This window comes from Pseudochaenichthys georgianus, unplaced genomic scaffold (genome assembly GCF_902827115.2).
Source record: "Pseudochaenichthys georgianus unplaced genomic scaffold, fPseGeo1.2 scaffold_807_arrow_ctg1, whole genome shotgun sequence".
NCBI lineage: Eukaryota > Metazoa > Chordata > Actinopteri > Perciformes > Channichthyidae > Pseudochaenichthys > Pseudochaenichthys georgianus.
Genome location: NW_027263355.1, coordinates 17493 through 43834, shown reverse-complemented (window position 1 = coordinate 43834; position 26342 = coordinate 17493). Strand labels below are relative to the sequence as shown.

At 40.2% G+C, this 26342-nt stretch overlaps 2 protein-coding genes across 5 annotated transcripts in view; one reads left to right on the top strand and one right to left on the bottom strand.

Moving 5' to 3' along the window:
* kiaa0319 (KIAA0319 ortholog) overlaps positions 1 to 4907 on the top strand; it is a 29664-nt gene extending 24757 nt beyond the window's left edge. For all 4 annotated transcript variants that reach the window (XM_034079997.2, XM_034079998.2, XM_034079996.2 and 1 more), the window contains one exon: positions 840 to 4907. In XM_034079997.2, coding sequence (XP_033935888.1) covers positions 840 to 997 — 158 coding nt within the window. In that variant the 3' untranslated portion in view covers positions 998 to 4907. The remainder of the gene's footprint in view (positions 1 to 839) is intronic.
* aldh5a1 (aldehyde dehydrogenase 5 family, member A1 (succinate-semialdehyde dehydrogenase)) lies at positions 4685 to 24569 on the bottom strand. Its single transcript, XM_034080000.2, has 10 exons — positions 24183 to 24569; positions 20531 to 20614; positions 19473 to 19643; positions 17829 to 17945; positions 14458 to 14601; positions 13957 to 14100; positions 12178 to 12336; positions 11195 to 11358; positions 8505 to 8563; positions 4685 to 7722 (listed from the first exon to the last, which is right to left on the bottom strand). The coding sequence occupies exons 1-10, from the start codon at positions 24441 to 24443 to the stop codon at positions 7511 to 7513; spliced, it is 1515 nt and encodes a 504-aa protein (XP_033935891.1). The 5' UTR covers positions 24444 to 24569; the 3' UTR covers positions 4685 to 7510.
* Between the last annotated feature and the right edge of the window lie 1773 nt (positions 24570 to 26342).

Genomic DNA, 26342 nt, shown 5'->3' with positions numbered 1-26342 from the left:
AGTCTGAAGTACTTTGTAGACTGCAGGGTAGCTGGTGGAGAAGCAGCTAGTCTGAAGTACTTTGTAGACTGCAGGGTAGCTGGTGAAGGTGCAGCTAGTCTGAAGTACTTTGTAGACTGCAGGGTAGCTGGTGGATTTACTCCAGGTGGAACTCAAGTCTGATTCAACACTTGATTATATTTCACATCATTCATCTGTGAAGTCACTAAAGGTATTAATACATGTAGTGGAGTAGAAGTACACCATGTACCTCTGAACTGTAGAGGAGTAGCAGTACACAGTAGCATAACATGGAAATACTCATTGAGTATATCCACTGAATACAACACTATAAACTGAATCAAATTGTGCTTTGAGTGCCAGGGTTAATCTGACCTGACCTCTTCAGCCCTATCGCCCCCAGCCTCCGGGTTAGTTAACTAACTGAAGTCACTCTGACACAGCAACATCTATTACGATTCTGACACTTCTACAGCCAACTCACGGGCGTATCATCCCTTTGATAAGAAAGATTATTCATATATTATTCTGACCAAAACACACCTCTTCAGACTGGCTTTTAATCTGTGGATTATGCTGTGTTGCTGTTCTAATAACTTTTAAATGTTATTTTATCTTGTTCTAATAACTTTTAAATTCTATTTGATCATGTTTTATCACCACTGTAAAGCGTCTTTGAGCACCTGGAAAAGCGCTTTGAAATGCAATGTATTATTATTATTATTATTATTATTAGTTGTGAAGATATACTCGTTCATTCTGGGCATGTCATCTTGGAGCCTGGGGGCTAGGGCCCAGGGCTCAAGAGGTTAATGATGAAACATCTCCCCTCTCTGCAGGTATCAAACACCGCAGCACGGAGCACAACTCCAGCCTCATGATGTCCGAGTCGGAGCTGGACAGCGACCAGGACACCATCTTCAGCCGAGAGCGACCCGTCCGCAGCAGGAACCGGACCAGCGCCAGCGCCGCGCGCAACGGAAACGCCTTCGGGTGACGGACAGCTGACCCCCTGGTGACGAAACGGGACTCGTCTGTGATGTTTGCACTCTTGGCAGGCAGGGACCACGGATGTTTAATAACAACTGGACACAGCCTGTTCTTTCCTGTGAGAGCTGCTCATTGGCTCATGAGGACAAAATGGCCTGACATTCTCGAGAGCAAAACGTCACAGATTACCCATCATGCCTTGCTGTGAGAGCAGAAGTACCTGTATGTAGCTCATAGAGCGCAGTTGAGTTTCCGCTTAAGCCCCGCCTCCTGACACTAAGCCCCGCCCCCTGTAATTAAGCCCCCTCAGTAGAATGAATGGAGAGAGAAAATAAATCTGGATTCGGTTTTTAGTGCATTTTTAAACTTTAAGGACCGAATGATTCTAATCGGGGCCCTAAAATAGTTCATACTGGGAAGTTTATTTAGTTTAAAAAACAATTACCCTCTGATTTACAGACGTCTCTTTCCCCATGTTAGTCAATGGGAAAAAGTATTTCTGGGCCGGGTGACGTCACGGACTGATACGGAAGTTGTAGTACCGCCGTTTGGACACAACGAATATTTTCCTCAGAGTCCGGAGCACTTCCTGGAGGCTTGGGCGAGAGATTTCACTTCTTACAGTTCAAAGGACTTCATTTCCCAGAACCCCTTTTTCTGTAAGGTCAGTTGAATTTACCAGTGTCCCGTTTCAGGACTTAATGCCTGGAGGAAAAACCTGCGACTCCTTACGAAGAACAACACGGGTTTGGAACTTCCACATTTTGTCCAAAAGAAATGTGGAAGATGCTTTACAAGAAGACAACCTCAAGGGCCTGTGTCTTGAAATGAAGACTTCTAAATAAGACATTTAAAGAAGAATCAGACATTTTGGGAAATCGTCCCAAGGGTCAGAAGGGGAGGTTGTACGGAGAGAGTACCAGGATGTGTTAGCCTAGCTTAGCACAACTTCTGCAAGCTAAGGGGCAACTGCTATCCGAGCTTCAACAAAAGAGAAAACCTTTGAGCTACAACTAACAATTATTTGTATTGGCAATTTCTCCATCAGTTATTCATTTTTTATTAGATGTCATGAAATGGAGGGTTTCCTAAAGCCCATAATGACATCCTCAAATGTTTTATTTTGTCCACAAATCCCAAAAATATCTGTCATAGGGGAAAATATATTAGAAGTTAGATTGATTCATCGATTAACTAAAAAGTTGGCGATTTATTTATTATAATAATTAACAACTCTTCAGCCTATCGAATAATCTTTTCAGCTCCACACTCAACATCTCCAAGTCTTGCACGTTGTGTCTTGTTAGCCACAAGCTAGTCACCAATCTATCCAAATGTCCTCCAACTGTTAGCCAGCTGGACCAAGATGCTAACTGGTCTGGAAGCTAATTCAATGAATGGCTTTATCTCAAAGTAAACACATGTTAGGATTCGTCACAGCTATCCAGTGATTACTGCTTTGGCAGGCCACTTGTTCATGACAAAAATAAACTTTACTTCATTTCAATCCTTACCTTTACAAAATGTGTTTCGCCTAGCTCAACCTCAAAACAGAAACGATCCACTTTCCAACAACTTCAAATCTGTCTGATTTACATTTAGTATCTAACAAGCTAATTTTGGTTTAGAGAGCCCTGATTTGAAGGTGACATTAAGCCATCTCTAAGGTAACAGACCTGAAAGCTAACTGTAACTAAACGTAATGATACCCAAAGCGTAGACACAATTGTCCAGTATTTATTGAGGTTAAACCCTCTGCTAACCCATCAGCTTACCAAACACACAAAACAATGGGTACTTCATGGTATTGTCATAATGAACATGTGTAGCCTCGTTTAGCAGGAAGGAAACTGCTAGCCACGCACTTCCAAACAGAAATTACCCACCTTCCACCAACTCACCTTTCTGATTGACATGTTGTTTCTTGCTAGCCAACAAGAAAGTTTATCCAAGAGTAGTTTCTAAATGAGAGAACCAGCAATCATCATCTATGAGCCAACTTACTAACAAAGAACTGCTGACAAAGCACTTATATACTAATAAAGGACTGGCTTATCTATAGCCAGCTGAGTAGCACTTGAAATGTTTGGCTCTATGAAACCTGATGTACTTTATGATTCTGTTTTCTTCAAGGTTGTGTCTTCCTGGTCGAATGTACTTATTGTAAGTCGCTTTGGATAAAAGCGTCAGCTAAATGCAATGTAATGTAACTTTAAGCTAACTATCTTAACTATGCTAATTACTAAGGGGACCTAGAATTTAAGTAGCCTATAAGAAATGCCAAAAAGCAAAATCTGAGTTTATAAACTTCAACGCTAAACTAATCCTATTTCTTTATATAAACACGGCATTTCGTGTTATAGTCACAAAATGAATTTAATCTATTGAACACGATTTTCGCATTTTTTTCGTGTCACACAGAACGATTTGAAAAGCAATGTATTTCTATTGGTAGTATGTTTCGTGCCTGCACGTCTTTTTGTCCGGTCGGGTCTTGGAAGACCCGTGTGTTTGTGTGAAGCTGTGTGGTTCATAAAAACATTTTCTTACTCAATATCTTACCCTAAGCCTATTCCTTTTATTTTAAATTGTATAATGTCAGAGTTTTGTTGCCGTCTGGGAGGAAAAGAAATGGAGCAAAGAGCCTCAGAAGACTGAAACCTGTATGTTTGTCATTTTGTATTTCCTTCTGTATTATTATTTGGTGCAGGCACGAAACATACTACCAATAGAAATACATTGCTTCTAAAATCGTTCTGTGTCAGAATACTGAAATCTGTTTTTCCTTCTAATTGGTTATTATTTACATTGCTTTTAAAATCGTTGTGACACGAAAAAAAATGGCGGAATCAATAGATTAATTTTGTGACTATAATAACACGAAATGCTGTGAGTGTGTTGCCAGTTCAGGACCCAGTTAGCCTAGCTTAGCACAACGCCTAGATGCAGGGTGAAACTGCTAGCCTAGCTGACAGCGGCTAGCTTGTTAGCTTACTAGTTACAACATGTTCATCCGTTTTTGAGTTGTGCAAATGTGAATGTTGTTCAATCCTGTTCTTTGTTGCTTGTTCAGTGTTGTTTAGTAACAAAACGTTGGATTGAGGCACCGACTGATGAAGTTTAATTCCTCCTTAATTCTCCAAAGATTGTATTAGAGTCAACGGTCACTGGTGGGCTGAACACGGGCAGCGGCCATACTGTTCACCTGGATGGTAAACAAGCAGATGATCTCCATAGCAGTGGAGTAATCTGATGGAGAAGGATGTACAGCTGGTTGATAGAGGAGGAGCAGACTATCTTGACACAGAATCCGTTTTCAGCATGTGCTTTACTGAGCCGAGTTTATAACCTGTGGGCTACACACAACGTTATGTTCACTTCACTTGTTCTGTTAATCTGACCTGAGAAGTTTATAAAAACATCCCTCAGACTGTATGTATGATTACTGACTTGAACTAACCACTGACACTTTCGTCATTCATTGATATACGGCAGTTAACGGCGGACAGAGTAATATACAGTAGGGAAAACTCTGGAACGGATAAGTGGCTTTAATTTCATTAGGGTGGGTAAAATGCAGAATGTACATTTACGCTCTGTGGGACCATTAAGGATTAAGGGTATATTTCTTCTTCCGAAAATTATTTGGACAAAAAATAATCTGTTACATACCATTAAAAAAAACGACAACATGTAATATAACAATTTCCTCTTTTAATATTTGATTCATATAAGTCAGAAATACAAAAATTAATATTTTTATTTTTACATTAAATATAACAATGACATTAAAGCAATATTTAATCACAAAAAAAAGGCAAGATCCATACAACTAATTACAAAAAGTCACTTACATGGCACTTTGGGGGAAACCTGCCGAACAACATCACCCTACAGTTACAAGGTTTTTATGAAACTACAATAGTCATTACATCACAGAGAGAGAGATGCCAACATGTATTTCTTCTTAAAAACTAGACGCATGCCTAACAAACCTTAGGGTCATGTGTTCCACTTTTAAAGTCATTCATTTATTTGCAAATGTCCACACTGGATCAATAAAGGATTATCGTAATAGGCGCTTTCACACCGGGGTACTTTTCCCAGGAATAGTTCGTGGGATTTTGCGTTCACACCAAAAAGATCGGGGATCGGGAACCTTCCCCCGAATTGCAAACCACGCCCCGTAAAACTCCAAAAAGTGTTTGTGAAGCCGCCATTTTATTTGCTCGCATTAGCATTATTAGCATTAGCCCAGCACACCAACGGAGAGACTAACTTATGGCAACACAAAATAAAACGTGGGAGTGGTGGAGATGAGGAGGTGTCGGCGTTCTGGCGATTTACCCGGGCGGCGATTTACTGCCACCGAAGTCCCGGAGCCTCCGGGTGGCAGCATACGCCGTGAAGTTGTTTGCGGCCTGCCAGTAAACCCAAAGAAGAAGAAGTCTTCAGCGGCTTCATTTGCGTAATCCTCCCTCAGGGACTTATTCCGGTGTGAACGCGATCTACGAGATAGTTCAGGAATTAAAGAGTTCCGGGAACTATTCCTGGGACAAGTACTTGGTGTGAAAGCGCCTATTGTACTTTTGAACATGTTTTAGCAAAAAAACTATGTTTTAAGGACTTCATAATCTTGCTAATAATTTATACACACATACCATGTATCCCAAAGTAATCAAATGTCAGCATACAAAAGTAATTTAATCATGAAGAAACGTGAAGAATCCCTTTTCCACCACGGCCAAGTGTGCAGCTTCTTTACCGTTCTAAACAAAGACCTTTGACCTTTGTCCCTCCTCACCATCAAATCTGAGTTATTGTTATTGCCTTTGTTACCATGTAATCTACCAATTGGTTATTGAGATATTTCTGAATGGAAAAATATGGATGTCACACATACTAAAATACATTTTATTTAGAGGCGCCTCACAAAGCACCCAAGGACACCTTACCATTCGGGGAGTATTCTTAAAAACGGTACAACAGGACAGCGATGCGGGACACGTGGCACTGCAGGGGGCTGGTCTGCACAGGTGGGTTTGAGGAGGTTTTTGTACTCAATCCCGTGTTTTAAATAATGAAAATATAACAGTACGCCGTTCGGCCACTACCAACATTTGCTTCATCGTCACAAAATACTGGATTCTGATTGGGTAGAGTTTAGTATTATGTGATGTCCTCAGCAACCGTCTGATTTCTCTGCTCTCATGTAAGCTGCTAACGCTAACTAGCTCATTACTGAACAGCAGCAACCCGTCTTACAGGGATAGTTATCAGCATTAACTGCATTGTTGTGTCACAGGTCATATTATATAAAGCTCCACTCAGGTCCTTGATGATAGTATATATATATATATATATAGTAGGGCTGTGCAATTAATCGTATTTTAATCGCGATTTTGGCTTGCAACGATTACGAAAACAACGTAATCGAAATAAAACGATTATTATTTTTATTTAAAAAAAAAAAAATGTAGTTATTATTATTATTTATTTTATTTTTTTCAGTTGAATTATACTTAAAGTTCAGGTTAATCAACTCTTAAAAACATACGGTTCACTTTTATTTTTCAATAAATGGATGTTTTCAAAGTAAATGGATAATCGTTTTTAATAATCGTGATAATGATTTTTGCCATAATCGCACAGCCCTAATATATAGGTTACGCTAACGTTAGCACGTCTGTCCCACTCTTAAATGACTTTATTTTAATACGTTTTTCAAATGTTCAAATGTTTTTCTCTTTTGAAAATGATAATAAAGTATACATCTCACTTGTCCAAGTATCTTGTTTTATGTTTACTAACCATCTGAAGCGTTGTAAGGTCTTTATGATGTATGTGTAGAGCCAACTAGCTTTAACAATGATACAAAAGCTCCTTTAATTCTTTATATTATCCATGTAGCCTTTTTTGTAAAACGACATACTTCATGTTGGCTGTAGACGGAGTTTACCACTAACTTATTAATCTCTTGTTCAGCAACGGATCTAAAACTGCTTTTTTCCACTCTTTGAAAGTTAATGGTAAATTCGTTAGTTATTGTAATTTGGAAAAACTGGAAAGATGTACAGAGGCAGCAACTCTAGCCAATCGGAAGAGAGTATTCCCCTCAGGTCATGGCATGTAACGGTAGACTGCATAGCTCAAGGTCACAGGTTCTAAAAACATGTTTTGTCTTTCATAAAACTGATTTTTTATTGACTTTTTTGTGATTAAAGACTAAAACCCAAGAAATCAATATAGCTGACGAAATAAAATCGTTGCCGAAAGACAATTTCCTTTGAAAAAAACCCGTTCCTAACGAGCTATTTTCCGATTAGTGAAAACATACTAATTTACTTAAACTTAAAGTTCTTCAAAAGGTAGTCAAGAAGCTGAAATTTAAAAAGGGGTTATTTTAGATGCGTTGGTCACGGGTACGTTAAGTTAATTTAAGAACCTGAGATCCACAGGTATGACGACCTTGACAGATTACTGCACTTATACTTTGATTGTATTTCCCTGCTGCCGCCCTTCAGGGTTTGAGGCCTCCGAAGCACATGTACTTGACCTCCAGATACTCGTCCACGCCGTATTTGGAGCCTTCGCGGCCCAACCCGGACTGTTTGACCCCCCCGAACGTGGCCTCCGCGGTGGACAGGTGGCCTTCGTTCACTCCCACCATCCCCACCTCCAACGCCTCCGCCACGCGCCAGATCTGACTCACGTCCTGCGAGAAGAAGTACCCTGAGGACAGGAACATCACAGCGTTATAGTGTAAACCGGAATGACCCACATCCAGGGGTGTATCCGCCGTGTGCTTTCTTCCCGTGTGTTCCTGCCTGTGACATGACACAAGCGGCTCATAACCAATCGCCCCTTGCAGGATTAACAAAGTTGTCGATTGATTTCAGGCAGGAGTCCACGCAGGCCAAGTTTACAGTAAAACAAACTGGTGGTGTGACCAATGACCATTTACAATTATTAATACTATTATTAGCATATATATATTTTGGTTGAAACTAAGCCAGAAAAAAAAAAAAAAACATAAATAATAATAAAAAAAATATATAAAAAAAATCGATTTTTAAAAATAATATTCGATTATGGAGACTGTAGCGAATAATCGAATAATCGCTGGCATCCCTAGTCCACAGTAGAGGTAATCATGTTCATTGTGTGCTCTCTATATCCAATGGTCCAACTCTACTCATGGTAGTTATAATCAGTCCACAGAGAGAACAGATATGGCCACTTTCTGGTTAAATCTGTCATTGTTGATCCTGGAAATGTCAGAAATGGATTCAGCGTCCTCACTAACCCCCAAAACCACTCCAGAACCGTCCGAATCGGCCAAGCCATTTTTTTTTTTTACATGGCGATAATCCTAATTAACGTAATGTTGTGCAAATGTCCCAACACCTGCAGTTTAGCATCCGGCAGTTTCTATGTGCTGGAGACCCTGCTATACATTTCAATTTGATGACAAGTAGAAGAACAAATCTGACTTTTTTGTATAAGCAACTCACCTGCCAGCCCGACATTAGAAGCGTTGGCGATGGCCAGAGCTTCCTCCTCCGTGTCAAACCTGGAAACCACAAACATCTTTAGTTTGTATTTCGTCTTTTTAACACATTTGAACTGTTTTTATAAAAGCGCTACCTTGACGATAAACATCCATAGCAGGTGCATTACAGCGGTTGGTTTTGTAAATAGATACTTTATTGTTCCCAAATTGGGAAATGATTTTGTTCCAGCAGCGTGTTGCCAAGCATTATTTGCGTAAATATATTTAAAAAAGATAATTAACATTAGCAGCAAGTATTTACCAATTCTAAATCATACACAGCAAAAATATTGAATACTTTACAATATACAGTCTTACTAAGCTACAGGAATATATAGAAATATGTTACGGACACATGACGGCATTGGACAGAATACATACACAAAATACATCATTTATTCTCTGTTTAGATTTTTCTCTTTCCTTTTAAGGTTTATAAAAAAGGTCATTATTGGATCCATGTGTACAATAATTATTTGACTATTATTAAATCACATTTAATAGAATATATTTTACTAGAATCTTTGTATAAAATAAATGATATATCTCTACTAAATAAATATTTAATTGTGTCTCTTAATTTGCTAATGCTGTGCCTCGTATTTTATCTAAAGAGGTTATACCGGTCCTGTCACATGGCGTTCTGCCTGAGAAACATTTACAGTAAAATAGAAAAATGACCCTCAAGTTTAACACGACAATAAATGTTGTTTCAAAAGTGCTGGTTTGATCTTTGGTTTATTTAATTCAGTGTGGTGACATCAACTCTGAGCCTTTTGCAAGGTGGGTTAGGATGCCAATGTCCTTATTTTATAGTTTCCTAATACAGGACATTTCTGAACTAGAGATGTGTACTGTTGGTAAAACACTGAGTGTCCTCTTCCAACATGAGAGTAGCATGCTACAAAGGTTTCAACTGGAGCTGTGAACATGACAGGATGCTTGATGACCTGGAAGAGCATCAGGACTGTTTGAGGCAGATGATAGCTATGTGATGAACATGATGACTCAGCCTCTATGGAGAGAGACATCAAGCATGCTCATTTCTGACGTGGAGCTAATCTGAAGTAAACATTGAGTACTGCTTTCTGTTCCTCCATCTTGTGACTGTGTGACTCCCTCTCTTGATATCAGCATGTGAAGGACACTGCTCAGGAACTAGCTGATGCTCTGTATGTGATGACTCCTTCCTTCTGGAGAGGATCACAGATACATGGATCCTGAGGCTCAAGCTCAAACCAGGGATTATTAACGTTTTGAAGTATTTAGAAAAAGTCATAATTTTTATATTTTGTGAAAAAGTCCGAATTTTGTGAAAAAGTCCGAATTTTGATATTTTTGAGAAAAAGTCATCATTTTGAGAAAAAGTCAAAATGTTGATATTTGAGAAAAAGTCAAAATGTTGATATTTGAGAAAAAGTCAAAATGTTGATATTTTTGAGAAAAAGTCCGAATTTTGTGAAAAAGTCAACATTTAGTGAAAGTCAGAATTTGAGGAAAAAGTCCGAATTTTGAGAAAAAGTCCGAATTTTCGATTTTTGAGAAAAAGTCCAAATTTTGATATTTTTGAGAAAAAGTCCGAATTTTGATATTTTTAAGAAAAAGTCATCATTTTGAGAAAAAGTCAAAATGATATTTTTGAGAAAAAGTCCGAATTTTGTGAAAAAGTCAACATTTTGTGAAAGTCAGAATTTGAGGAAAAAGTCCGAATTTTGATATTTGAGAAAAAGTCCGAATTTTGAGAAAAAGTCCGAATTTTGAGAAAAAGTCCGAATTTTCGATATTTTTGAGAAAAAGTCCGAATTTTGAAAATTTTGAGAAAAAGTCCGAATTTTGAGAAAAAGTCGGAATTTTGAGAAAAAGTCCGAATTTTGAGAAAAAGTCCGAATTTTGAGAAAAAGTCCGAATTTTCGATATTTTTGAGAAAAAGTCCGAATTTTGATATTTTTGAGAAAATGTCATCATTTTGAGAAAAAGTCAAAATGTTGATATTTTTGAGAAAAAGTCCGAATTTTGATATTTTTGAGAAAAAGTCATTTTGAGAAAAAGTCAAAATGTTGATATTTTTGAGAAAAAGTCAAAATGTTGATATTTTTGAGAAAAAGTCAAAATGTTGATATTTTTGAGAAAAAGTCCGAATTTTGTGAAAAAGTCAAAATGTAGTGAAAGTCAGAATTTGAGGAAAAAGTCCGAATTTTGATATTTGAGAAAAAGTCCGAATTTTGAAAAAAAGTCCGAATTTTGGAAAAAAGTCCGAATTTTGAGAAAAAGTCAGAATTTTGAGAAAAAGTCAGAATTTTGAGAAAAAATCAGAATTTTGAGAAAAAGTCAGAATTTTGAGAAAAGTCAGAATTTTGAGAAAAAGTCAGAATTTTCGATATTTTTGAGAAAAAGTCCGAATTTTGATATTTTTGAGAAAAAGTCATCATTTTGAGAAAAAGTCAAAATGTTGATATTTTTGAGAAAAAGTCAGAATTTTGAGAAAAAGTCAGAATCTTTTTGGGACATTTTTTTTTCAGGGACATTTTTCTAACATTTTTTTTAAAGATCCAACCACATGGATCCTGAGGTTGAAGCTCAAGCCGGGGACCAGGGAGACTTCTCAGTCTCAAAGTATCAAACAGATCTAACGGCTTTATGACTGTCTCAGACCTGATGACGGGCAGTAGCGGGCCGAAGGTCTCCTCCCGGGTGCAGATCATGTCTGTGGAGACGTCACTGAGGAGCGTGGGCTGCACGAAGGAGCCGTCCAGACGCTTCCCCCCCCGCAGAACCTTCGCCCCTCGGGACACCGCGTCTGAGATCTGGGCCTCCACCTGCACACAGCGTACACACCATCAGAACCAGAACCAGGTTCATTACCAGGTAGGGTGACATGCACGAGGACTCTTTAAAGTAGAGACACTACATACTGATATACACCTGAACATCAGCAGGAGAGGACTCTTTAAAGTAGAGACACTACATACTGATATACACCTGAACATCAGCAGGAGAGGACTCTTTAAAGTTGAGACACTACATACTGATATACACCTGAACATCTGCAGGAGAGGACTCTTTAAAGTAGAGACACTACGTACTGATATACACCTGAACATCAGCAGGAGAGGACTCTTTAAAGTAGAGACACTACATACTGATATACACCTGAACATCAGCAGGAGAGGACTCTTTAAAGTAGAGACACTACATACTGATATACACCTGAACATCAGCAGGAGAGGACTCTTTAAAGTAGAGACACTACATACTGATATACACCTGAACATCAGAAGGAGAGGACTCTTTAAAGTAGAGACACTACATACTGATATACACCTGAACATCAGCAGGAGAGGACTCTTTAAAGTAGAGACACTACATACTGATATGCACCTGAACATCAGCAGGAGAGGACTCTTTAAAGTAGAGACACTACATACTGATATACACCTGAACATCAGCAGGAGAGGACTCTTTAAAGTAGAGACACTACATACTGATATACACCTGAACATCAGCAGGAGAGGACTCTTTAAAGTAGAGACACTACATACTGATATACACCTGAACATCAGCAGGAGAGGACTCTTTAAAGTAGAGTCACTACATGCTGATACGTCTGGTTCTCTCTGCAGAGCGAGATCTCTCACCTTCTCTGCAGCTCTGTTGTTGATCAGCGGGCCCTGCGTGGTGCTGGGCTCCGAGCCGTGACCCAGCACGAGTTCGGCGTCCATCGCTCGGCAGAGCTTCTCCACGAACACATCGTGGATCTTGCTCTGCACCAGGAAGCGGTTCGAACACACGCACGTCTGCAGGAAGAGGGGGGAGTCAGAGTTCCGATGTTTTATGTTCAGCGGTGGGAAGTAGTGGAGTACAAATACTTCGTTCTGGTATCAGTTCTTTACTCCACTACTTCTTTTCCTGACGACTTCTCACATGTTGAACCCAAATACCTGTACTTTCTACTTCTCACATGTTGAACTGAAATACCTGTACTTTCTACTTCTCACATGTTGAACCCAAATACCTGTACTTTCTACTTCTTACATGTTGAACTCAAATACCTGTACTTTCTACTTCTTACATGTTGAACACTAATACCTGTACTTTCTACTTCTTACAAGTTGAACTCAAATACCTGTACTTTCTACTTCTTACAAGTTGAACTCAAATACCTGTACTTTCTACTTCTTACATGTTGAACTCAAATACCTGTACTTTCTACTTCTTACATGTTGAACTCAAATACCTGTACTTTCTACTTCTTACATGTTGAACCCAAATACCTGTACTTTCTACTTCTTACATGTTGAACTCAAATACCTGTACTTTCTACTTCTTACATGTTGAACTCAAATACCTGTACTTTCTACTTCTTACATGTTGAACTCAAATACCTGTACTTTCTACTTCTTACATGTTGAACTCAAATACCTGTACTTTCTACTTCTTACATGTTGAACTCAAATACCTGTACTTTCTACTTCTTACATGTTGAACACAAATACCTGTACTTTCTACTTCTTACATGTTGAACTCAAATACCTGTACTTTCTACTTCTTACATGTTGAACTCAAATACCTGTACTTTCTACTTCTTACATGTTGAACACTAATACCTGTACTTTCTACTTCTTACAAGTTGAACTCAAATACCTGTACTTTCTACTTCTTACAAGTTGAACTCAAATACCTGTACTTTCTACTTCTTACATGTTGAACTCAAATACCTGTACTTTCTACTTCTTACATGTTGAACTCAAATACCTGTACTTTCTACTTCTTACATGTTGAACCCAAATACCTGTACTTTCTACTTCTTACATGTTGAACTCAAATACCTGTACTTTCTACTTCTTACATGTTGAACTCAAATACCTGTACTTTCTACTTCTTACATGTTGAACTCAAATACCTGTACTTTCTACTTCTTACATGTTGAACTCAAATACCTGTACTTTCTACTTCTTACATGTTGAACTCAAATACCTGTACTTTCTACTTCTTACATGTTGAACACAAATACCTGTACTTTCTACTTCTTACAAGTTGAACTCAAATACCTGTACTTTCTACTTCTTACAAGTTGAACTCAAATACCTGTACTTTCTACTTCTTACATGTTGAACTCAAATACCTGTACTTTCTACTTCTTACATGTTGAACTCAAATACCTGTACTTTCTACTTCTTACATGTTGAACCCAAATACCTGTACTTTCTACTTCTTACATGTTGAACCCAAATACCTGTACTTTCTACTTCTCACATGTTGAACTCAAATACCTGTACTTTCTACTTCTCACATGTTGAACACAAATACCTGTACTTTCTACTCGAGTGCTTCTGTGTTTATTATATTTTTGCACAACCATTTCCTTCGGGATGAATAAAGTATTCTCTTATAATTTGTACTGTAGTACTGGTTACCTGTCCGGAGTTCCTGAACTTGGAGTTCATGGCGCCGCTGACGGCCATTTCCACGTCTGCGCTGTCGAACACGATGAAGGGGGCGTGGCCTCCCAGCTCCATGGACGCCTTCTTCACCGTGTCGGCGGCCATTTTCAGAAGTATCTGACAGCGGAATACACAATGTTTAAATACTGCAGCATGGTCAGATATCACGCCTGCACGCTGATGTACTGTGTGAAGTGTGTATCTCAAGCTTCTTATGCAAACAAGTTATTGAACTAAGATTTCTCAACTTGAACTGACTGAAGTTAAGCTTATTAACAAATCAATACTGCTGTGTAATACATGTATATTCCAGACGTACAGACATGTGTGGGCCAAACTCCAATATACCTTTAGAGTTTGCTGACGGCCAATTAAAAATGTATAAATGATGATTGATGCATAATACAGATATGTTGAAGGAGGGAAGGACCCCGGGCCGTAGTCCGGACCCCCTGTTCTGTGACTTCCTCTCACCTTGCCGGTGGCCGTGGAGCCGGTGAAGGAGATTTTGGCCACCAGGGGGTCGGTGCAGAGAACCTGCCCGACAGAGGGAGTCTTCTCCCGGGAGCAGGGGACCACGTTGAAGACCCCCGCTGGGACCCCCGCCTGCTCCGCCAGCTGCAGGGTTTAATAAAGATTGATCAGGAAAGTGTTCTCAAAGCTGGTGAAGGTGCAGCTAGTCTGAAGTACTTTGTAGACTGCAGGGTAGCTGGTGGAGGTGCAGCTAGTCTGAAGTACTTTGTAGACTGCAGGGTAGCTGGTGAAGGTGCAGCTAGTCTGAAGTACTTTGTAGACTGCAGGGTAGCTGGTGGAGGTGCAGCTAGTCTGAAGTACTTTGTAGACTGCAGGGTAGCTGGTGGAGGTGCAGCTAGTCTGAAGTACTTTGTAGACTGCAGGGTAGCTGGTGAAGGTGCAGCTAGTCTGAAGTACTTTGTAGACTGCAGGGTAGCTGGTGGATTTACTCCAGGTGGAACTAAAGTCTGATTCAACACTTGATTATATTTCACATCATTCATCCAGATCTGTGAAGTAACTAAAGGTATTAAATACATGTAGTGGAGTAGAAGTACACAGTAGCATAACATTGAAATACTCAAGTAAAGTACAAGTACCTCCTAATTGTACTTCTCCCCTACTAAAAGTAGAAGTACTCAGATCTTGTTCTTGAGTAAAAGTAGAAGTACTCAGGTCTTGTTCTTGAGTAAAAGTAGAAGTACTCAGATCTTGTTCTTGAGTAAAAGTAGAAGTACTCAGATCTTGTACTTGAGTTAAAGTAGAAGTACTCAGATCTTGTTCTTGAGTTAAAGTAGAAGTACTCAGATCTTGTACTTGAGGAAAAGTAGAAGTACTCAGATCTTGTACTTGAGGAAAAGTAGAAGTACTCAGATCTAGTACTTGAGTAAAAGTAGAAGTACTCAGATCTAGTACTTGAGTAAAAGTAGAAGTACTCAGATCTTGTACTTGAGTAAAAGTAGAAGTACTCAGGTCTTGTTCTTGAGTAAAAGTAGAAGTACTCAGATCTTGTTCTTGAGTAAAAGTAGAAGTACTCAGATCTTGTTCTTGAATTAAAGTAGAAGTACTCAGATCTTGTACTTGAGTAAAAGTAGAAGTACTCAGATCTTGTACTTGAGTAAAAGTAGAAGTACTCAGATCTTGTACTTGAGTAAAAGTAGAAGTACTCAGATCTTGTACTTGAGTTAAAGTAGAAGTACTCAGATCTTGTACTTGAGTAAAAGTAGAAGTACTCAGATCTTGTACTTGAGTAAAAGTAGAAGTACTCAGATCTTGTTCTTGAGTTAAAGTAGAAGTACTCAGATCTTGTACTTGAGTAAAAGTAGAAGTACTCAGATCTGGTACTTGAGTAAAAGTAGAAGTACTCAGATCTTGAGTAAAAGTAGAAGTACTCAGATCTTGAGTAAAAGTAGAAGTACTCAGATCTTGTACTTGAGTAAAAGTAGAAGTACTCAGATCATGTACTTGAGTAAAAGTACTCAGATATTGTACTTGAGTAAAAGTACTCAGATATTGTACTTGAGTAAAAGTAGAAGTTCTCAGATCGTGTACTTTAGTAAAAGTAGAAGTACTCAGATCTTGTACTTGAGGAAAAGTAGAAGTACTCAGATCTAGTACTTGAGTAAAAGTAGAAGTACTCAGATCTTGTTCTTGAGTAAAAGTAGAAGTACTCAGATCGTGTACTTTAGTAAAAGTAGAAGTACTCAGATCTTGTACTTGAGTAAAAGTAGAAGTACTCAGATCTTGTACTTGAGTAAAAGTAGAAGTACTCAGATCTAGTACTTGAGTAAAAGTAGAAGTACTCAGATCTAGTACTTGAGTAAAAGTAGAAGTACTCAGATCTTGTACTTGAGTAAAAGTAGAAGTACTCAGATCTAGTACTTGAGTAAAAGTAGAAGTACTCAGATCTTGGACTTGAGTAAAAGTAGAAGTACTCAGATCTTGTACTTGAGTAAAAGTAGAAGTACTCAGATCTTGTACTTGAGTAAAAGTAGAAGTACTCAGATCTTGTACTTGAGTAAAAGTAGAAGTACTCAGATCTTGTACTTGAGTAAAAGTAGAAGTACTCAGATCTTGTACTTGAGTAAAAGTAGAAGTACTCAGATCTTGTTCTTGAGTAAAAGTAGAAGTACTCAGATCTTGTACTTGAGTTAAAGTAGAAGTACTCAGATCTTGTTCTTGAGTTAAAGTAGAAGTACTCAGATCTTGTACTTGAGGAAAAGTAGAAGTACTCAGATCTAGTACTTGAGTAAAAGTAGAAGTACTCAGATCTAGTACTTGAGTAAAAGTAGAAGTACTCAGATCTTGTACTTGAGTAAAAGTAGAATTACTCAGATCATGTACTTGAGTAAAAGTAGAAGTACTCAGATCTTGTACTTGAGTAAAAGTAGAAGTACTCAGATATTGTACTTGAGTAAAAATAGAAGTTCTCAGATCGTGTACTTCAGTAAAAGTAGAAGTACTCAGATCTTGTTCTTGAGTAAAAGTAGAAGTACTCAGATCTTGTTCTTGAGTAAAAGTAGAAGTACTCAGATCTTGTACTTGAGGAAAAGTAGAAGTACTCAGATCTTGTACTTGAGTAAAAGTAGAAGTACTCAGATCTTGTACTTGAGGAAAAGTAGAAGTACTCAGATCTAGTACTTGAGTAAAAGTAGAAGTACTCAGATCTTGTGCTTGAGTAAAAATAGAAGTACTCAGATCTTGTACTTGAGGAAAAGTAGAAGTACTCAGATCTAGTACTTGAGTAAAAGTAGAAGTACTCAGATCTTGTGCTTGAGTAAAAATAGAAGTACTCAGATCTTGTACTTGAGGAAAAGTAGAAGTACTCAGATCTTGTACTTGAGTAAAAGTAGAAGTACTCAGATCTTGTACTTGAGGAAAAGTAGAAGTACTCAGATCTTGTACTTGAGTAAAAGTAGAAGTACTCAGATCTTGTGCTTGAGTAAAAGTAGAAGTACCAGAGTGTAGGAATACTCTGTTACAGTAAAAGTCCTGCATTCAAAATGTTCCTCAAGTGAAAGTAGAAAGTATTCTCATCTAAATATAGTGAAAAACAGTAAAAGTAGTCGTTGTGCAGATCTGTGAAGTAACTAAAGGTATTAAATACATGTAGTGGAGGAGAAGTACACCATGTACCTCTGAACTGTAGTGTTGAAATACTCAAGTTAAGTACAGCACCTGAGTAAATGCACTTCGTTACGTTACAGCTGATGATACCATCCCCTCTCCAGGAGTGTGTGCGCCTCAGTGTGTGTGGACTGCTCGTGAGAGAGCGTAGCAGTGGATTCACGAAGAATAGAATCAGGTCTTAAAGCGACATGCGGCGCAGTTACCTCGGCCAGAGCGAGGGCGGACAGCGGCGTGTCCTCGGCCGGCTTCACCACCACCGTGCAGCCGGCCGCCAGCGCCGCGCCCACCTTCCTGGTGATCATCGCGCTGGGGAAGTTCCACTGTGGACGGAATACATGAATTAATAAACTGACTCCCGACTGGAGCTGTGAACATGACGGGATGTGTGAGGACCTGGAAGCCTCTATGGAGAGAGACATCAAGCATGCTCATTTCTGACGTGGAGCTAATCTGAAGTAAACATTGAATACTGCTTTCTATTCCTCCATCTTGTGACTGGGTGACTCCCTCTCTTGATATCAGCATGTGAAGGACACTGCTCAGGAACTAGTCTCTGTATGTGATGACTCCTTCCCTTCTGGAGAGGATCCCAGACACACGGATCTGAGGCTGAAGCTCAAGACAGTGACGAGGGATTATTAACATTTTTAAGTATTCAGAAAAAGTTAGAATTTTTGAGATTGTGAGAAAAAGTCAGATTTTTGAGAAAGAAAATCAAATTTTTTTGATTTTTGAGAAAAAAAATCTGATTTTTTTGATTTTTGAGAAAAAGTAAGAATTTTGAGATTTTTTATAAAAATACCAACTAATTATCTTTTTTTTGTTTTGACTACTTCCATTCTTGAGAGGATCATAAATACATGGATCGGAGGCTGAAGCTCAAGCCAGTGATGAGGGATTATTAAAAAATGTAAGTATTCAGAAAAAGTCCGATTTTTTTGAGAAAATCAGATTTTTTTGATTTTTGAGAAAAAAAAATCTGATTTTTGAGAAAAAGTAAGAATTTTGAGATTTTTTATAAAAATACCAACTAATTATCTTTTTTTGTTTTGACTACTTCCATTCATGAGAGGATCATAAATACATGGATCGGAGGCTGAAGCTCAAGACAGTGACGAGGGATTATTAACATTTTTAAGTATTCAGAAAAGATCCGAATTTTTGAGATTGTGAGAAAAAGTCAGATTTTTGAAAAAGAAAATCTGATTTTTTAGATTTTTGAGGAAAATACCAACTAATTCTCTTTTTTTGTTTTGACTACTTAGATTCTTGAGAGGATCATAAATACATGGATCAGAAGCTCAAGCCCGTGACGAGGGATTATTAAAAAATGTAAGTATTCAGAAAAAGTCAGATTTTTTTGAGAAAAAGTCAGATTTTTTAGATTTGAGAAAAAATAAAAATTTGGAGATTTTTAAAGAAATACCAACTAATTATCTTTTTTTGTTTTGACTACTTCCATTCTGGAGAGGATCACAGATACATGGATCCTGAGGCTGAAGCTCAAGCTGGGGACGAGTGAGAGTTCTCTAACAAATATTAACATCTGTTTATGTTATATAAATCGTACACGTTTCAAAATGATGCCAAAACCACAACAGACTGGTATCTTGTTACATTACATACAATTCTTCTTCTGTGGTTATTGTAAATCAGTCAGTAGGGGCTTGGACTGGGAGCCGTAGGGTCGCCGGTTCAAGTCCCCGAACAGACGTAAAATATGGAGTGTGGACTGCTACTTGGTCCCAGTTCACCTCCTGGACCCTGCCGTGGTGCCCCAGAGCAAGGCACGGTCCCAGGGGATATTACTATCTACTGTAGAAACTAAAGCTGAAGTGGCAGCTCACCGGTGTGATGATGGAGGCCACGCCCGTGGGCTGTTTGAGGAGGAGGATCTTCCGGTCTCTAGCGGGGGAGGGGACCACGTCTCCGTACACTCGCCGAGCCTCCTCCGAAAACCACTCCAGGAAGGAGGCGGCGTACGCGATCTCCCCGCGGGACTCCTGCAGCGGCTTTCCCTGAAGACGCAGAAACACGTCTGGTCAAAGGTCTCCTTCACGCCGACAGGTACACGGCTAAAGGGACCTGTCCTACATCAACATGTGTCCCCTCTTCTACATCAACATGTGTCCCCTCTTCTCCATGTCTCTTCTACATCAACATGTGTCCCCTCTTCTCCATGTCTCTCCTACATCAACATGTGTCCCCTCTTCTCCATGTCTCTTCTACATCAACATGTGTCCCCTCTTCTTCATGTCTCTTCTACATCAACATGTGTCCCCTCTTCTTCATGTCTCTTCTACATCAACATGTGTCCCCTCTTCTCCATGTCTCTTCTACATCAACATGTGTCCCCTCTTCTCCATGTCTCTTCTACATCAACACGTGTCCCCTCTTCTCCATGTCTCTTCTACATCAACATGTGTCCCCTCTTCTTCATGTCTCTTCTACATCAACATGTGTCCCCTCTTCTTCATGTCTCTTCTACATCAACATGTGTCCCCTCTTCTACATGTCTCTTCTACATCAACATGTGTCCCCTCTTCTTCATGTCTCTTCTACATCAACATGTGTCCCCTCTTCTTCATGTCTCTTCTACATCAACATGTGTCCCCTCTTCTACATGTCTCTTCTACATCAACATGTGTCCCCTCTTCTTCATGTGTCCCCTCTTCTTCATGTCTCTTCTACATCAACATGTGTCCCCTCTTCTTCATGTCTCTTCTACATCAACATGTGTCCCCTCTTCTTCATGTGTCCCCTATTCTACATCAGCATGTGTCCCCTCTTCTTCATGTGTCCCCTATTCTACATCAGCATGTGTCCCCTCTTCTTCATGTGTCCCCTCTTCTACATCAGCATGTGTCCCCTCTTCTACATCAGCATGTGTCCCCTCTGTACTCACACATTCGAAGGTGATGAGTCTGGCGAGGTCCTCTTTGTGCAGCGTCAGCAGATCGAACCACTTCCTGAGCACCACGCTCCTGTCCTGCAGGAGAACCAATCACAGCGCAGCAAGGTCAGGGTTCATTTGTAATAATTACACGCATCAAAGCAATCCCTCATGTTGCGGCCTCAGTGCTAACTTACTTAAAGGGGACCTATTTTTATTTTTTGGTTGTCCCCTCCCCTGCTCTCTTGGTTTTAGTGCATGCAAACGGTCTGCAGAGGCTAACATCAGGGTTCCCTCCAGATGGCGTTCTCTCCCGCACAGAAAGCCATATTACGTTTATTTGACTCGACTCGTGTTAAATACGTCTTCTCAGAAGTCATCGCCCAGTCATTCTCACTCTCACGGTGTTTCTCAATGTCGAGGAAGGACTGTTCCAATGTCCAGGATGCTTGGAATTCTACCGAGGACTGAATCCTTCGTTGCGGGAAATTTCGAGTTCGCACCATCGTATCCTCCGCGGTCTTAAAATCCCCACAATGCTTTGCGCACGGACCAGTTTCCCAAATCTGGGGCGGGAAATGGAAGGCGGGGCCTCGCATGTGACGCACACCTGCTAGCCTATTCCATTCTTCGTTCTCCGAATGCCAGGAAGGATTCTTGCCTAGCCTCTGAAGGACCTGACTCGGAAGACATGTCCTACCAAGGAAGCGTCCTCGACATTAGAAACACCCAGGTAAATGTGTGCATTTTATTATAAAGTTGTGTATATTCACAGACCGTTGCAAAAACTAAGAAGCTTATAAACATCAGGTTTAAAACTAAAAGAGAAACACAAGGAAAGATGTTTGGAGTTTTATTTGAGTTATTCATTTAAACTTGTTGACTAAGAGAAGCTGATTTGAAACCATGGTTACAGACAGTTACGGCACTTCCTGTTTGTGCCGGAGAGAGGCGAGGCCGTCCCAAAGCTCGCTCCCTCCATCTGACAGGAGGAGCCTCGGTGAGCTGCGAGTGAGGCTGCAGACGAGTTCACTCCGTCACGGAGGGGGAGGGTGGAGGGAGTGGTTTGGGATTGGGCCTTAAATAAATATCACTCTTCAAAGTCTTCAACAACCTGGACCCTCCCTCCCTCTCTGACCTCGTCCACCGTCACAAAATAAAAATACATTTCATTTATAAAGCACACTTTAACGTCATCTCAAGGTGCTTCACAATGATAAGGAGAAAATACGATGTTCAGGTGTATATCAGTGTGTAGTGTCTCTACTTTAAAGAGTCCTCTCCTGCTGATGTTCAGGTGTATATCAGTATGTAGTGTCTCTACTTTAAAGAGTCCTCTCCTGCTGATGTTCAGGTGTATATCAGTGTGTAGTGTCTCTACTTTAAAGAGTCCTCTCCTGCTGATGTTCAGGTGTACATCAGTATGTAGTGTCTCTACTTTAAAGAGTCCTCTCCTGCTAATGTTCAGGTATATATCAGTGTGTAGTGTCTCTACTTTAAAGAGTCCTCTCCTGCTGATGTTCAGGTGTATATCAGTATGTAGTGTCTCCACTTTAAAGAGTCCTCTCCTGCTGATGTTCAGGTGTATATCAGTATGTAGTGTCTCAACTTTAAAGAGTCCTCTCCTGCTGATGTTCAGGTGTATATCAGTATGTAGTGTCTCAACTTTAAAGAGTCCTCTCCTGCTGATGTTCAGGTGTATATCAGTATGTAGTGTCTCTACTTTAAAGAGTCCTCTCCTGCTGATGTTCAGGTGTATATCAGTATGTAGTGTCTCTACTTTAAAGAGTCCTCTCCTGCTGATGTTCAGGTGTATATCAGTATGTAGTGTCTCTACTTTAAAGAGTCCTCTCGTGCTAATGTTCAGGTGTATATCAGTATGTAGTGTCTCAACTTTAAAGAGTCCTCTCCTGCTGATGTTCAGGTGTATATCAGTATGTAGTGTCTCTACTTTAAAGAGTCCTCTCCTGCTGATGTTCAGGTGTATATCAGTATGTAGTGTCTCTACTTTAAAGAGTCCTCTCCTGCTGATGTTCAGGTGTATATCAGTATGTAGTGTCTCTACTTTAAAGAGTCCTCTCCTGCTGATGTTCAGGTGTATATCAGTATGTGGTGTCTCTACTTTAAAGAGTCCTCTCCTGCTGATGTTCAGGTGTATATCAGTATGTAGCGTCTCTACTTTAAAGAGTCCTCTCCTGCTGATGTTCAGGTGTACATCAGTATGTAGTGTCTCTACTTTAAAGAGTCCTCTCCTGCTAATGTTCAGGTATATATCAGTGTGTAGTGTCTCTACTTTAAAGAGTCCTCTCCTGCTGATGTTCAGGTGTATATCAGTATGTAGTGTCTCTACTTTAAAGAGTCCTCTCCTGCTGATGCTCAGGTGTATATCAGTATGTAGTGTCTCAACTTTAAAGAGTCCTCTCCTGCTAATGTTCAGGTGTATATCAGTATGTAGTGTCTCTACTTTAAAGAGTCCTCTCCTGCTGATGTTCAGGTGTATATCAGTATGTAGTGTCTCTACTTTAAAGAGTCCTCTCCTGCTGATGTTCAGGTGTATATCAGTATCTAGTGTCTCTACTTTAAAGAGTCCTCTCCTGCTGATGTTCAGGTGTATATCAGTGTGTATTGTCTCTACTTTAAAGAGTCCTCTCCTGCTGATGTTCAGGTGTATATCAGTATGTAGTGTCTCTACTTTAAAGAGTCCTCTCCTGCTGATGTTCAGGTGTATATCAGTATGTAGTGTCTCTACTTTAAAGAGTCCTCTCCTGCTGATGTTCAGGTGTATATCAGTATGCTATATTTGAATAATATAGGCATATTTATACTTTTTATTTTTCAAAATACCAAACAGATCATGCATTTTAGCCATTCCTCATTTCGCTCAATTTAACAAGGTCTTTGCGACAGGCTGATTCTGTGAGAACAGCACCATCTACAGGCCTGGCTTATGTACTACCGCGTCTCCAGCGCTTTAAACGGCAACGTCCGTGGCTGTCTCCTCCTGATTGGTGGAGTTGGCCCAATAGCCGTAGCGCCACTTCTGTGAGGTCATAGAAGTGTTCAAATCTGGACCAGTCTGTATCAGATCCGTTGCAGCCCCTTTTTAAGAGGTGTGGGTGTGGAGGAAAAGAGAGAGGGTTGTGTTTTCTGACACTTGGTGAGTTCCACACCGGGGACACATGTTCAAGTATCAAAGACTACGATTCACTAAGGTCAGACTGAAGCACAGACTGAAGGTCACACAGAGCTAAATCCCAGATCAGATGCACGCTGAAGGCTCCGAGCATGTTTTCTCTCACGGATTGTGCTGTTATGTTAAATGTTTGTTGTTTGTGTTTCATGTATCGTGTCTGGACGTCTGGATACTTGTCTGTTGATGTTGGACATGGAGCTGCTGTGACGCAAGTCACATTTCAAACTTGATCTGACAAATAAAGTAATATCGTATCGTATCGTAAAAAAGTGCATTTTGCACTTTAAATGTTTGCACTTTAATTTAGCATTTTAAAGAGTCCTCTCCTGCTGATGTGCAGGGGTACATCAGTACTTAGAAAGACATATCGGGTCTAAATACTAAGAAAGGAGTGATATGTTAGGATATGCATGTGTTCTTTTGGAAATTAAGCGACATTTTATTTAAAAATGTGTCATTTCTGTGCCGTACCTTGGCGCTGCGGAGCTTCCAGGAGTGAAAGGCTCTGTAGGCAGCGTCCACAGCCTGCTTAGCCTCGGTCGGGCCGCAGTCCGACACCCGGGCGATCTCCTCCCCGGTGGCCGGGTCCAGCACCGGGAACACCGAGGCTGCGGAGACCCAGCGGCCGTCGATGTAGCCCTGCGTTCGGAGCAGAGGAGCCGAGACATCCAGGCTGAAGCGCCTCTGCATGGCAGCGGGCAGGCGGGTCCGCAGCACGCAGAGAGAGGACATAACCCGGGAGTGTGTGTGCAGGAGTGTGTGTGTGTGTGTGCAGAGGTGTGCGGGCTGCTGGTTGCTCTTCTACCCACAAGTCGGTGCAGAAACTCCGGCCGCTTTCCGTCGGTTTTAACCGGTCCGCGTTAATCACGTGACCACACACACACGCGCGCGCACACGCACACATACAAGGGCTTAAGGGAAACTCAAACTGCGCATGCTCTATGGGCCCACGTCCGGGTACTTTCAGAGTCTATACTCGCTCCACTTTCGGCTTCAAGCGCCACTGAATAACTCACAGGAATGAAGGGAGTGTCCAGTTCTCTTATTCATCCTCTATATATCCATGAGCGTGTTGGATAGCTTGTTAAATTAATAGCTAATGTTCACTAGCTAATTTAAGGTACATTTATTTCGGTCTCTAGGTCAGTGGCGGAGCTGGGGGGTGGCTGGGAGTGGCCACGGCCACCCCCAGCTGAATCCTGGCCACCCTATTGGCCACCCCAAACACCCTCACCACGGGGGCCCAAACTATTTTAGAACATTAAGAAAACAATGTTTAAGTAGCCTTTCATCATTCATCAATAATTAACATTAATAGGACGTTATATCGATAATGTACTCACTAAACTTACAATTCATTGAACTTATTTTCTTCCAAAAGTTAATTATCTAAAGCCTCGAACACCCCCCTCCATTTACATGTAATGGTTTGGTCCTGCCTCCAAACGGCACTTTCTAGCAGAGAGTGAGAGCATGTTAGGAGCAGGGATGCTAGTACTTACATGTGTGCGATGTCTCAACGACTCACAAAGTCAGGCTTTCAAAAGAGAAAAGAAAGGAGAGAAAGAGAGAGGGACTAAAGGGTGAAAGTATGTCACCCAGTTTTTCAAAGAAAAGGTGGGTGTGGTCCATGAGTGGTGGAAATTAGACTGTTAGTCACGCGTAGTCCATTGTAAATAATAATTGTAATGTTTTTTTTACCAAGCTGACATTAAGTACTGTTAATATCTATACAGGTTTAATTTCACTCCTCTTTTAGCTGACATCTAGTAAATGCAGGTACATTTTTAGCAGCTATTCACTAAATCAGTTGTCCCTCCCCCTGGTGCCAGGACCAACAGTAAGTGTGCTTGGTTGGCGTGGCCTGGGCCTGGTGGTGGGGCCGTGATGTATTTCCATGGGGCCCAGAATCCCTGCTGTGTATAATAATAATAATAACTGGGATTTCTATAGCGCCTTTCAAGGAACCCAAGGTCAGGACCTATAACACATCGACTACCCAAAAGCATAGTGAGGCTGAACAAAAGGACTGTTTGACTTTGTAAATGTAGTCTTTTAAAAAACCAAAACATTTACTGACTTTTTTAGGATAGCTTCAAGTAATGTTGTAAAATTACAACCGGGGGCCTTACAGGGTTAAGGGCTATTGTTTATTGTTATTTGCTTTAAGATGTTTATTCTTAACCAATCATTGCATTTAAAAACTCCTATTTAAATGATGTGTGTCTGTGTTCCTGATGATGCACTGAGAGAATGAGCTCATAGGGCTGCTGATCACCATAAGCTAAACAGTCGGTATATTGCATTACATTTGTATAATGTCAGCTTCGTTGATACTTTGCCTGCGGGAATACGAAAAAAATAGTTAGATATACTGAATATTATTTGATCTATTCCACCACTTAATCCCAAATAATGGAGAGGTGACTTAAATATCCCCTTATTTTCTAGTGAGATGCATTTTTATGTTCATATAATAGTGATTTCAATGCCACCCCAAAATGATCACTGGTTCCATCCTGGCCACCCCACTGAAAAAAGGCCTGGCTCCGCCACTGCTCTCGGTTAACCCGTTTGTGTGTATCTATCTGTGGACATGTCTCTGGCTTTCTGAGAGTTACTGTAACATGT